General features: G+C 41.8%; 1 protein-coding gene across 5 annotated transcripts in view; it reads left to right on the top strand.

The window, feature by feature from the left end:
* The window catches only part of cacna1bb (calcium channel, voltage-dependent, N type, alpha 1B subunit, b), a 122,159-nt gene that overhangs the window by 71,536 nt on the left and 36,562 nt on the right, over positions 1-14,061 (top strand). For all 5 annotated transcript variants that reach the window (XM_020053510.2, XM_020053509.2, XM_020053508.2 and 2 more), the window contains exons 13-23: positions 122-340; positions 606-718; positions 1,106-1,218; positions 1,973-2,104; positions 5,810-5,882; positions 6,063-6,180; positions 6,733-6,800; positions 6,911-7,017; positions 8,810-8,872; positions 12,775-13,497; positions 13,603-13,805. In XM_020053510.2, coding sequence (XP_019909069.2) covers positions 122-340; positions 606-718; positions 1,106-1,218; positions 1,973-2,104; positions 5,810-5,882; positions 6,063-6,180; positions 6,733-6,800; positions 6,911-7,017; positions 8,810-8,872; positions 12,775-13,497; positions 13,603-13,805 — 1,932 coding nt within the window. The remainder of the gene's footprint in view (positions 1-121; positions 341-605; positions 719-1,105; positions 1,219-1,972; positions 2,105-5,809; positions 5,883-6,062; positions 6,181-6,732; positions 6,801-6,910; positions 7,018-8,809; positions 8,873-12,774; positions 13,498-13,602; positions 13,806-14,061) is intronic.

Genomic DNA, 14,061 nt, shown 5'->3' with positions numbered 1-14,061 from the left:
TCCCAGTGAACTTGTCAAAGCCTTTGTCATTACATGCTGATACACATGATGATGATGGTGATCATCAAGCTGATAACAATTAACAGCCAATCACCTCTCTGCGATGACCATCTTGACCCAGCTCCCCCAGGCTCTCCATTTGGTCGGGCCAGCATCAAGAGTAGTAAGCTCGACAGCTCGTCCTACATCCGTCGCAAGGAGAAGAGAATCCGGTTCTTCATCCGTCGCATGGTCAAAGCACAGAGCTTCTACTGGATTGTGCTGTGTCTGGTGGGCCTTAACACACTGTGTGTGGCCATTGTCCACTACGACCAGCCTGAGTGGCTCACTACAGCGCTCTGTAAGTCCCACACAGATATTCACATGGGTCCCCCACACACATACAGACACACACAGACAGACATGGAGTAGATGCAGGTCTGGACACAGATTTCAAACACACTCTCACAAAGAGATGCGCACGCACCACATAGAGATGCACGCACACACACACACGTGTGCGTTCACAATAAAATCCAATCAGTATCTGTAACTGACGATTGCCAAAGTCGTGTATGATCTGTGGTGTCCATGACTGATCGTTGGTGTGACCCTGGAACCCCTAGACATGGCAGAGTTTGTTTTCCTGGGTCTGTTCCTGTCTGAGATGAGCTTGAAGATGTACGGCCTGGGAGCCAGGAACTACTTTCACTCCTCTTTCAACTGCTTTGACTTTGGTGTAAGTTGTTATGAATACAATTACCCTGAAGAGCTAATTATTTTCAACTGCAAGAAGCAACAGCTATCTTGTCTTGCATAGCCGCTGATTTTTTTGAGTGCAAATTAAAATGTTTAACTTAGTGATCTTCTGTCCATTTTGTGAGTAGTAGTTATTTTGTTCCAATAGTAATTGTGAGTAGTAGTTATTTTGTTCCAATAGTAATTGTGAGTAGTAGTTATTTTGTTCCAATAGTAATTGTGAGTAGTAGTTATTTTGTTCCAATAGTAATTGTGAGTAGTAGTTATTTTGTTCCAATAGTAATTGTGAGTAGTAGTTAATTGTTCCAATAGTAATTGTAAGTAGCAGTTATTTTGTTCCAATAGTAATTGTCTCTGTTCCCCTCAGGTGATAATAGGAAGTATACTTGAAGTGGTTTGGTCAATGATCAAACCAGGGGCGTCGTACGGCATTAGTGTGCTAAGAGCTCTTCGACTGCTACGGATATTCAAAGTCACTAAGTGAGTGAAACACATTTTCTGTCCCCACATACAAATGCTCACACATACCTGTTGCCCGGAGTGTAGATAATAAACTCTATTGTTTGTCCTTGAGTAATGTTTGGCGTTGTCCCATCCTGTCGGTCCGTAATCCCATTAATGTAAGATAGTAATCCCTTTATACTAGAGTAGTCCGTAATCCCATTAATGTAAGATAGTAATCCTTTTATACTAGAGTAGTCTGTAATCCCATTAATGTAAGATAGTAATCCTTTTATACTAGAGTATTCCGTAATCCCATTAAGGTAAAATAGTAATCCTTTTATACTAGAGTAGTCCGTAATCCCATTAATGGAAGATAGTAATCCTTTTATACTAGAGTAGTCCGTAGTCCCATTAATGGAAGATAGTAATCCTTTTATACTAGAGTAGTCCGTAATCCCATTAATGTAAAATAGTCATCCTTTTATACTAGAGTAGTCCGTAATCCCATTAATGTAAAATAGTAATCCTTTTATACTAGAGTAGTCCGTAATCCCATTAATGTAAAATAGTAATCCTTTTATACTAGAGTAGTCCGTAGTCCCATTAATGTAAAATAGTAATCCTTTTATACTAGAGTAGTCCGTAATCCAGTGATTCACAACAATGTATGGGACATTTCGATTTATTTACTGATAATAACACAGTCAACCCTCACACGTACATTCTGTCTCTTTCTCTCACTACTTCTATCTGTCTCTCTCGCGCTCTCTCTTCTTTCTGTTTTACCCAGGTATTGGAATTCACTTAGGAACCTGGTGGTGTCTTTACTTAACTCCATGAAGTCCATAATCAGCTTGCTCTTCCTCCTCTTCCTCTTCATCGTGGTCTTTGCCCTGCTGGGCATGCAGCTTTTTGGAGGACAGTGAGTATTTCCTCCACCCATCTCCACCTTTAACTCATCCACCCCTGCCTCCTCATATAAACTGTTCCTGTTTCCTGCAAAACATAATTATTTTTTTCTCCTTGTGGTAACCGGAAAACCAAAAATCCAGGTTCCATATCCTGGAGCATTTTTTCAGGTTTTACTATGATTCAGTGGAGTTCTGTTCCCCACGTACAAATTGTTGTGAATAACAAAGACCCACGCACACACAGACACACACACATACACATACACACTCACAGACATGCACACATATACATACACACACACACACACACACACACAATATCTGGATTCAAATACATTTCTTTTCAGAAATCTGCATTGTTTTAAAAATACACAGCCAAAAAAACACTTATTTGAGCATTTTAAAGGATTTTAAGAAACCAAAAGGTTTTATTGATACACTCACATGCACACACGCACACACACACACATACACACTAACCATCCCCCCCAGTCCTTTCTTTCACTGTGTAATCCATGGCCTTGCCTAGTGCATTGGTGCCAGACACATTGTCACAGCAGGGACCAGCATAGCGGTGTAGCTTTGATATCGGTTGTGTAAAACCTTGTGTCCTTGGCTGACAGGGACAGATCCTGATCTGTGCTACACTATGTTAATCAAAGGTTGGCTCTAGCCCAGCTCTGTTTGACTGCAGCCACAAATACACCATCTGGAGAGTCACTGTTGATTGTATAAACTACAGGCCTGTCAAAACACCTCTCTGATTGTTTAGTCAGGTTTACACAGTGTTTTAGTTGTTTGATCACTATGGCATACGTCTCTCCTAAGTCAACAGGCGCTACCTTGCTCATTGTATCCACAACAACACAGCAGGTAAGAGGTAGGAGCACTCGAGGGGAGAACCTCAGTGTGATATTCTATGTCTCGCAGAGTGACGGCGTTGGCAGATGCTGTGCTCCCATTGGACTGTTCGGAAGAGAGAGTTGCCATGGTGCCATGCTCAATTTAAACCGGCTGTTCCGTCATAATGACCACATCAGTCAGGGCTGATGGATATGTGTGAAAAAGCTCTGACGTGCACATGGTGCTCAGCTCTTAGGCTTTATGTGTATCGTGTGACAAGTGTCTGGATCCATTGTCCCCTTTCCTATGTAATCCACCTGTGTCCCAACCTCCTGAAGAAACCCTTGGGTCATAGAAACAGGGCCTTTATAACGTACTTAAGACAATTAGTGATGAATCATGCAATGCAGAGGTTGCACTCCTATCCTCCAAATCTTTGGACAATCCAGGGAGGACGGGAGAGTAAATGGTCGGAGGAGGCTGAAACGATCACCATGTATTAGATTCTGCTTTTACGAGACTGTTTGAGGTTTGATTTAATGAAGTCTCAGTAGATGCCTCGGGGGGAGTCCAACAACAGCATCCAATCCCTGTTATCAGAGTAAACACTGGGAAGGGACAAGCTGCTCCTGCCCTGTTTTCAGTGTTCAGTCTAGATGGATCCTGCCAACCAGAGAGAGAAGGGGAAAGTATGGAACGAGGGGGAAAAAATGGTCAAGGCTGCATATTTGTTGGTGGACAATCTGATTGAATTTACCACCCCCATGCTTACTATAACACACACTACACCTCTATCACTGCAGGCTGTCTAAGCAGGGTAGATCAGGAGTCCTTTCTGGAGGTGGTTGCTGTGGTAACCATATGCTCCCTCCTCCCCATCCAAGCGTCCGTCAGTCCTCCTCTGAAGGCTCAGTCCTCACACGCCTCGTCACTTCCATCCTGCTGCTCTTCCACTCACACCGGCTTGGCTCTCCAGCACTGATTCCTTAAGTTTACATTGCAAGTATGTCTAGGAATAGTGAGGTCATTGTGTAACCTTGTTGACATTTTAGAGCACAGCTCAGCATCCACGAATCCCATCCTGAATACCCATCTTGAAAGACATTATACGCTGCAAGTATTTCTATGGCCGCAGACAATAAATACATATTCCGACAGTTATATAACTGTATGTTACGGCCATGACTAGAGCTGAGATGAATCTTTCAACCGTGGTTTATTTGAAGATATTGTTAAAGCATTGACAAAGCTGCATGAAAAGCGGTACTATAACAATGTGAAGCCTGTCACACATACTGTATACTGTCTAGAGAGTACAGACATGATTGATTGAAGGCAGGGAGTGGTAGGTATTTGATGAGTTTTAGCAGTGAGGAGTCATCATGCTGCAGACAGAGTGTATCTTTGCTAAGGGGTTTGTTCTTGCTCTTGTGGGATGACCATGGATATACTGTGCCATCATTGCATCTTTAAATTCTCTCACTTCTTCATGTCTTCTTTGGTTTCGAGACTGCGGCAGTTTTGTTTCTCAAATAAGAGTTCAATTTAAGATGAGGTGGGGATTCTTGAGCATGTAGTAAGTTCATAAACTGACACAGATGAATGTGTGTGGCACTATGAATGTGTGTTGCATTACAACACAATGGCTTGGGCTGTTATTGTCGGTCCATATTTTGATGTACTATAAAGAATCTGATTTCAACCTACATTGCACTCAGCTGTGTATTGATTGTTGTATTATATATGTATCTCTGGGGCCCTCACAAGACATGTGCATTCTTATAGTCACAGCTACTGACCCTTAACAGAAAACAAAACTTGGGAGATGAACTCTGGAACCAGCTTTGATGTCTAGGTTTGTATTAACTCATTCTGGGTTGCGTCCAAAAAGGCAGCCTGTTACCATTATAGTACCCTTCTGTAGACCAGAGCCCTGTGCCCAGATCAAAAGTAGTGCACTTAAGGGCATATGGTGCTATTTTCTTGTCACTATACCGTGTCCTGTAGACAACGTCTCACTTTCAGTCTGTTGTTACATTTGGAGATGTGGAATATGTAGAACTCCCTGATGACTTGTTTTTCTTGATGAAACATTGGACCGTTGATCAGTGTTTTGGTTAATACCCAGATGCTCTCAGAACTCCTATACAAATTAAGCAATAAGTCATTATGCTTCATTATATGGCCAATACGTTGCGGTTAACAGCTGTTCATGACACAGTGCAGAGGGCCTGGACGTCCACAAACACCTGATGTGCTTTCTTGCTATTATGAACTGTGTTCGAAATTGATATAATAAACCAAGGGATTGAAACCACCCTGTTTAAAATGAAAACTATACAATAATGCTTAGGTGTGTGTGCACTTTTGAGAAAGACAGAGAGTAAATTTGTACTGTACCACTTTGAGTTCCTGACTATGTGGACATCCTACGGTTGTCTCCATAAAGAAAACATTCCAACAATGATAGTAAGAGAATAATTAACATGTTTTAATACAAGTGTGTGCTTGCAGTGTGTGGGGTTTGGGATGGAGCCCTTCTCATGCAAGAATTGAAGAACTGCAGCATACATTCCACATGCTTGATTCCATTGAAGTATATATATTTTTAAGTATGCTTAACAGTCACTGTTAATGTCTGTTGGCAGTCAGTGTCAGTATTTCAGGTTTGGTTTAGAATATTCAATGATTGGAAATGTCATCATAATTGCCTTATACACAACAGCACTGTTTATTATATTTAATTGAAATTACTATTTGAGCCCTAAACTCTATCATCCCCTTTCATCTAATATCACCACTAGGCTCGTTATACTCCAACACTCCAACCAACATATGATGTATCAGATTTGTCTCTTTGCTGTTTGTCCAAGGTTTAATTTTGAAGAGGAGACACCAACAACCAATTTCGATACCTTCCCAGCAGCCATTCTCACTGTCTTCCAGGTACTGTCTCTACTTGTCTCCATTTACTGGGATTAATCATCAAACTTATTTTTTCACTGTGGAATTAAATGCAGAATGTAAAACTTTATGAGAGGATTGTATTTTGATAAAAAAAAAAAAAGTAATTCAATAGAGTTTTTTGCTGTGTAATCTTTTTCATTCTATTTCTGTCAATGTCAGATTCTGACTGGTGAGGACTGGAATGCAGTGATGTATCATGGCATTGAGTCCCAGGGGGGCGTGCGAAGGGGAATGTTTTCTTCTGTCTACTTCATCGTTCTCACACTGTTTGGAAACTGTATCCTTGTGCCACTGCAAGGATATTAGGGGTGTGCAAATCTCGTAATACTTAATACTTAATCATATCCATTTTGTCACTGTTGATTCTTGGAAACCAATTTACTCGTAAAACCTGGAAGTGTTCTTTAAATTTGGGTAAAGCCCATATGCTAAGATTTGTTTCACACACAATGTTTGGAATTTTGTGAGGAGATAATTACTCTGAGATGGAAGTGCATACCGTGCAGCATAGTCATGTCAGCACAATTTTCCACGTCCGTTACATGACTTGTTTGGCCTGAGGACAAAAGGACACCCCTAATGAATGTCTTTCTGAAATAAGAATGGGGGGTGAAGAGAATCCACGGGCGAATAGTGTTGCAATATGACTTGTAAACATCTTGGTAAATATATTTTCAGGGAAGAATGCCCCCGGACCCCCCTACATAATTCAAACAATTTCCACTAGAGTTTGACTTCCGCTGATGATTAAAATGTTTGATTGCATTGCACAATTTCAAACATGAAAGACAATGAAGATGTTTTAAGATTCTTCTGAGCTTCCAACCAGACACACTCCTGAATGTCTTCTTGGCTATTGCCGTCGACAACCTCGCCAATGCACAGGAACTCACCAAGGTAAGGTTGAGAAACCCAAGGAACCACGTTGTATCCTGTGAACCATTTCCTTAAATGTTTCTGAATGAAATGACCCTTGGTTACCCATCCCTTTTGGTTTATTGGTCCAGGATGAGGAGAAGCAAGAGGAAGAAGCCAATAAGAAGCTGGCGCTACAGAAGGCCATGGAGGTGAAAGAGGTCAGCCCAGTGTCAGCAGCCAACATCTCCATCGCTGCGTAAGTTTACCGACACAGCCAACTTCCATGTGCCCTCCCATTCTGACACTAGCCCATGACCATGATGTATAGTATCATATAGCTGGTCCTGTCCTTGGTGCTGGTTCAATGTACTGTATTTGTTGTTCTTGGTATGTTGTCTCTGACTAGAGTGTATCTATTGTGAAATTGCCTCTTTCCATGTTCACGATTTGTTTGTTTCATGTGTAGTACAATATGTTTTTGTCTATGTGCGTGCTTTGACTGCAGTGCCCTGTCAATCGAATCCCACCAACTGTATTTTGATGTTGGTCAGGATTGTCTGACAGAACTGGTTCTGTTCACCTCCTCCCTTAACGAGGCAGCATGGTCCGAGCTACATATCTAAGAGTACTGTTTGCTAGAGGTGCCATGTGAGAAACCACCAGAAGTCAAACTGAGTCATCTGAAACTGATCCCCAAAAAGCTTTAATTTCCAATGGCCATTGAGTCCCATTTAGTGAACATTAATATGATAGATGAATACATTACAGTCTAATGGAGTCAATCAGCATTTTCAGCATCTCCTATAATTGACTGGTTCTTAACACACAGCCATGCCCTCCATTGATTGGTATTAGCTTATTAGTGTTAGGGATGACATTATGTACTAGACAAAGATGAGTTGTCCGTAAATAATATTGACAATAATAAGACATTTTGGCAGTCAGTAGGTCATTGCTCTCTACATGACCATTGGTAATATTGGTAATACCAGCCTCAGTCTTATATCATTTATTAAATGTTTATGGAACCTGACTTGAAGAAAATGAGGGCCAGTCTAGGATGATTTTAGCCTTTCAGATTAAATAGGATTAGATGATATAGATAAGAGGGACCATATCCAAGAATAGCTCTCCACTTGAATGCTTTGTGGACACAGGCCCTGGATAGAACAGTGGTTAGTCTCAAAATCCAAACCATTGAAACAATACATAAAAACACTTTCAATAATTAGCTAAGTGCGTCAATCCAGATTTATTTTTAAATTAAGATGGGTTTGCCTTGAATAGACTGTGTTGGGTATTCCTTGAATAGACTTGTTTTATCAGAACCTTTATTTTGATTGTGATCATTGTAATTACAACCGAGTGATTACAACAGTGATTACAACCGATTATGTAAAATGTTTCTGTATACTTGAAAGCTTTTGTAATTCAGATAATATCTAAGACGTTTTATTTTAGATATCAGAGTAATGTACAATTTTACAAAGCCTTTTGCGATTGATTAATTTAATTAATAATCTTTTATTCAATAATTATAATGTTAACTGAGACAAATCGGTTTCTATTAAACGGTTAACTAATGTTGAAAAGGCTTTGCCAAACCCATTGTGTATTGAACTTTGTGAATCCATTTTGATGCCATGTCCCTCATTATGTTGACTTGTGTTATTTCTTATATTTTCGGGTTTGACTTACAGTATTTGGTACGGGGCTTAGAATCAATTGTAAATATTGTCCCTGCAGTCATTCACAGTAAGTAAGAGTGTTTGGTGTACACTACTATGTGGTACAATCAAGTAATGCAATATGTTTACATTGTATACTCAGCACTGCCCCCACTGCTGAAGTATTAACATGAGTTGAGCTCTGTTAGACGAGTCATTAATGTTAGGACTGGTGGGGACAGGTGGACAGACAGACAACAGACACAAATGATATGTAGTCATGTAAGTTTGACTGATGTCCACCTCTCCTAACCACATCCTTTTAGTTTGTGTCTTATCCTTTCTTTCGTTTGTTTGTTTGTTTTTGTTTTGCATGCACAGTTTTGTAAAGCAAAATCGAGAGGCACTCTCTCGCAGCTCCTCCGTCTCCAGCGGTCATTCACCGTGAGTTTTTGCTCTCTGTTACAGTACCCCACCCCCCCACCTGTCTCCTATGTTACAGTACCCCCCCGCCACCTGTCTCCTCTGTTACAGTATCCCCTCCCCCCAACCTGTCTCCTCTGTTACAGTATCCCCTCCCCCCACCTGTCTCCTCTGTTACAGTATCCCCTCCCCCCACCTGTCTCCTCTGTTACAGTATCCCCTCCCCCCAACCTGTCTCCTCTGTTACAGTATCCCCTCCCCCCACCTGTCTCCTCTGTTACAGTATCCCCTCCCCCCACCTGTCTCCTCTGTTACAGTATCCCCTCCCCCCACCTGTCTCCTCTGTTACAGTATCCCCTCCCCCCCACCTGTCTCCTCTGTTACAGTATCCCCCCTCCTCCCCCGTCTCCTCTGTTACAGTATCCCCCCTGGTGGCTCACTAGTCACTGTTGACTCTCCCTATAGAGTGAGGTCTAATGTGATGATGCTTCTTTTATTATCTGAGAGAAAGGCAAGTGTGTGTGTGTATTGGTGTGTACATGCATAGGCACTAGGTACACACATTGACACACATAGGCATACAAGGATTGTTTTTTTGTATGTACATATATTGTAGCTTGTAAATGCATACGTGTGTGTTAATGTGAGTGAGCATGTTTTTTTCAATACTTAGTATGTAGTAGCATAGTGTCAGGTATTGTCTTCACTGTGTTGATGCCTGAAGTGAGGACAGTTTAACCTGAGCTTGAACGAAGAGTGAGTAATTGTTATATACATATTTAATGTCTTTGAGTTCAGTCAAATCCCTTAGCACTTTAGCAGTTTTGCAGCTTGCATTTTTTATATTTCACCAGGAATGAAGGTCAAACTAATTATAGTGCAGAAGTCAGCTGGTAGTCTGCCTTACTAAACTGAAGACTGTAAAACAGTGATGGAACCGATTATGTTGATAGAAATTTCATTTTAAACTTTGACATCTTTGCGATAACATGGATTGGGCTTTTTGCTTGACCTGACTCTTCTTCATCATTGTCACCATTACCAACAGTTATTTCTAGAAGTGCAGGGGAGTCCTGTAGTGCATACAGGTGTGTCTGTTTGCCTTTCAGCCCCTCTGTCTCAGTTGCTTTCTTATCTCTTTTACTACTTATGCTGTATGGTGCTGCTTTAGGAGTTTTCTCCCCTATGCATCGAGTCCTGAGGTACTGATGACATAAAAGATCCAACTATACCAATCATACAGTGGATAGAAAAAGTCTACACACCCCTGTTAAAATGCCAGGTTCTTGTGATGTAAAATAATGAGACAAAGATAAATCATCACAAAAACCTGGCATTTTAACAGGGGTGTGTAGACTTTTTATATCCACTGTACATCTAGTATACACATTGCCTATAGAAAGTCTATACATGCCTAGACCTTCGCATTCTGTTGTGTCATGCTTCAAAATGTTTTTTTTTTATTATTATTGTGGTTCAAAATTATATATCTGAAATATAAAACACAAATATCATATCTGTGTGTATTTTGGGATAGGTCTCTACCAAATTTGTACACATAGATTAGGGAATTTAGGATCTTCAAGCCATTCCACACATTTTTCATTGGATTTCGGTCAGGGGTCTGTCTGGTCCACTTAGGATATTTTCCTCTGCTACACCTATTAGCTTTGCTATTTTGCTTGAAAAAGTAAAAATCTAACCCAATTTAAGCTTTTTCTCAGACAGGTGCCCCAGTCCTTGACAATTAGACAAATCCCCATAAAATATTGGGAAATGTGTTGGATGTACACCAAGTAAAACATTTCACATTTCCACCCAAAAGTTAAATTTTTGTTACATAGCTTCACAATCTCTACATAATCTCTACATAAACTGCATAATCTACATATTATACATAATCTCTACAAGTCTGCATAATCTCTACATATTCTACAAAATACATAATGTACATAATGTCTACACGGTATACTCCAGGCCTTTAAAATAGTTTTATACATAAACCCTGATGTGTGTCTTTTCTCAAATTTGTCCCTTAGAGCTTTTGAATGCTCCTTGGTGATTATGGTTGATTGCAATTACCCACCTAACAGAGGTAACCTACAGAAAACCATTAATGCATCCTGAAATCATGTCAATTATTGCAAATTAACACAGGTGGTGGCCAATTAACTTGGTGTGTGATTTTGAAGGTGATAGGTTACACTTAAGCAAATGTAAGTATTAATCTTATATTTCCATACTGTACACAACCAGTGGGACAGCCAGTGTGTCAATCTGTTGCAGATTGAGCTACAAAACCATTACCCATCTGCAAAAGCCAGTTATCATTCTAAGAACTAAAATATATTGTTATGTGTGTATTTTGAATAAATTCTAAAGGTCTGCCTGAATTTGAATTCTAAATGTTCACTGAAATGTAAGGAAAAGAAATGTTTCCAAATAAAATGTTTTTGCATAATTTTATTGAATATCTATTTAGAATAATGTAAATGAAACAAAATATGTTGCCTTAGCCCTAAACATAGCCTAAACACGTAATATTTGTTCAAATTTACGTTAATTATAGCTTTTTATTAATGTTTTTCATTGAAATGTCATTCACCCATGATGCATGAGCTAGAATAGAAGAGTTAAAACTATTTTAAGTAATTGCCATGAATCCTTTAGCGAGTAGATTTAATTATTGAAAATGACAGTGAAATTGTTCTTAACTGCTATTGTGAATAAAAACTAATTGTAAAACACAAATGCAACATGGCCGAACACTTCCACAATATTCCTGAAATGGAAAAGTACAGATCCTAATCTCAGCAATCATAGAGGATATTTTGTGAACCATGTATTTTTATATTATTATTTTGTAAATTAATTTAGTTTGATTAGAATGACCCTTTCACATACAAAAACAATCCTACTCTTTTCTCCCCATCTTCATACCAATCCACCAGATTGCACCCTAGTTAGTAAGGTCAAATAAAACCCAGTTTTTGTGAAAATCCACATCCGTTTCCACACTTGTACAAGAGAGCTCCCCTAAAGAAACAAGACGAATTCTAAGGATGTTGGCGGAGGGGGTTGACAGCTGGCTAACTACACAATGCAGGTCAGAACAGGCCGCTCACGATACTTGAGAGTTGGTTGCATCATCAGTACACATCAATACAGATGTTCAGTTGTGGTCTTCAAGTGATGATGCAACCAGTGTACAGTCTACCCAAAAAGAGAATGACACCAGTATTGCAATCCAGTCAGAAAATCTTCCCATTTTTAGGATCAGTGCAGGGTCTGCAGGTTTTCCTTTTTCTATGATCAGTGCAGGGTCTGCAGGTTTTCCTTTTTCTATGATCAGTGCAGGGTCTGCAGGTTTTCCTTTTTCTATGATCAGTGCAGGGTCTGCAGGTTTTCCTTTTTCTATGATCAGTGCAGGGTCTGCAGGTTTTCCCATCTATCCTGTGAACAAATTCACAATTTGGTCACAAATTAAGTTATGAACTCCACTTACCTGGTTGTCTAGGTCTTAATTCAATACCAATTGAAGGGGGGGAAAAAACAAAAATCAGCAGGGACTAGGCCCTGCTTGTAATGAGTTTGACTCCCCTGTTGTACAGGATTTGGGTGAGCACCTTTTAACCCGTGGTGAATGACAATTTTTTCCGTGGCAGATCCAATAATACCATCTGGTTTTTCCAACTATTGTATGGATATCAACTCATATCATAATGGAGGAATTAGGAGAAAACATTTTACAAGTTGTAAAGCTCAGATTCTCAGGGTTTGACGAGCCAAAGAAGGTTGTGCAATATATGATCGCGTTTAAGAAAACACTAAAGCCAAAGTACGCTGCTATTTGACTTCAACACAACCATGTTAAACTCTCACACATCCTGTCCCTTAACCTCCCGTGTTCACCCCATCTGCAGTAAGGAGCAGCAGAGAGCCAATAAGATGATGTCAGTGTGGGAGCAGCGCACCAATCAGCTTCGTCGAAACAACCTGAGGAACAGCTCCGAGGCCCTGTTCAACGAGCTGGACCCAGAGGAGCGCCAGCGTGTCTCTTCTGCCCTCCACCTGCACCCCGATATGAAGACACACAATGACCGCCCCCTGGTGGTGGACCCCGCCGATGTTGACAACCTGCGGCCACCCGAGGAGGAGAGAGACGGAGTTGACCCGCGGCTGGAGGTAGGCGACGCGCACGGCCCGCACCCACACAAGCACCACCGCCACCGGGAGAGGAACGGTGAGAACGGGGAGAGCAGGCATCACACCCACCACAGCCGCGGTAGAGACCACGACCACTCAGATGGCCCGCGTGCCAAAGACGGCAAAGGGGAGCGCAGCCATAGTCAAGAGGTGGGCCAGGGCCACAGGCACCATCACCATGCTGGCTCCCCAGAAGAGAAGGGGAACGGAGGAGGAGAGGAGAAGGAGCACCGCCACCACCACTCGCACAGACAGCTCAGAGAAGGAAACGGGGCCCTAACGAATGGGGCCAGGGGAGAGAAAAGACTGCGGGGCTCCAGGGAGGGGAGCGGAGAGGGGAACGGAGAGCGGAGGAGGCACCGCTCACGCATGGTCCGGGCCCAGTCAACACTGGACGGAGAAGGGTGCCGGGAGAACGGAGATGGGGACCAAGGTCATCGGTGAGACCGGTGCTGACAAGCCACACTTTCAATACACTGTTGCCCGGTCATCACCACAGTGGAGCTTCACTGGTCTGTGCTGGCTATGCTCTGTCTGTTTTGCAGGGACCGGCGGAGCGACTCTAAAGGGGAGAGCCTGCCCACGAGCCCAGTGCAGCCTCCTGCAGGCCTGCAGGTTGGAGGAAAGCCAGAGGATGCGGACAACCAAAAGAACAACCACAGAGCCAGCCAGGCAGGCTTCAACAGCAACACTGTACATATCCCCGTAACCGTCATCGCTCCGTCCAAAGGCACCACCGTCATACCCAGTCAGTACCTCAGTCTGTACTTCAGTCAGTAACTCAGTCAGTACCTCAGTCAGTACCTCAGTCAGAGCCTCAGTCTGTACTTCAGTCAGTGCCTCAGTCTGTGCCTCAGCCAGTACCTCAATCAGTGCCTCAATCAGTGCCTCAGTCAGTGCCTCAGCCAATACCTCAGTCAGTGCCTCAGCCAGTACCTCAGTCAGTGCATCAGTCTGTACTTCAGTCAGTACCTTAGTCAGTGCCTCAGTCTGTACTTCAGTCA

Source organism: Esox lucius, chromosome 14, assembly GCF_011004845.1.
Source record: "Esox lucius isolate fEsoLuc1 chromosome 14, fEsoLuc1.pri, whole genome shotgun sequence".
NCBI lineage: Eukaryota > Metazoa > Chordata > Actinopteri > Esociformes > Esocidae > Esox > Esox lucius.
Note: the sequence above shows the minus strand (reverse complement) of the source record. Positions and strands in the feature narration are given on the sequence as shown.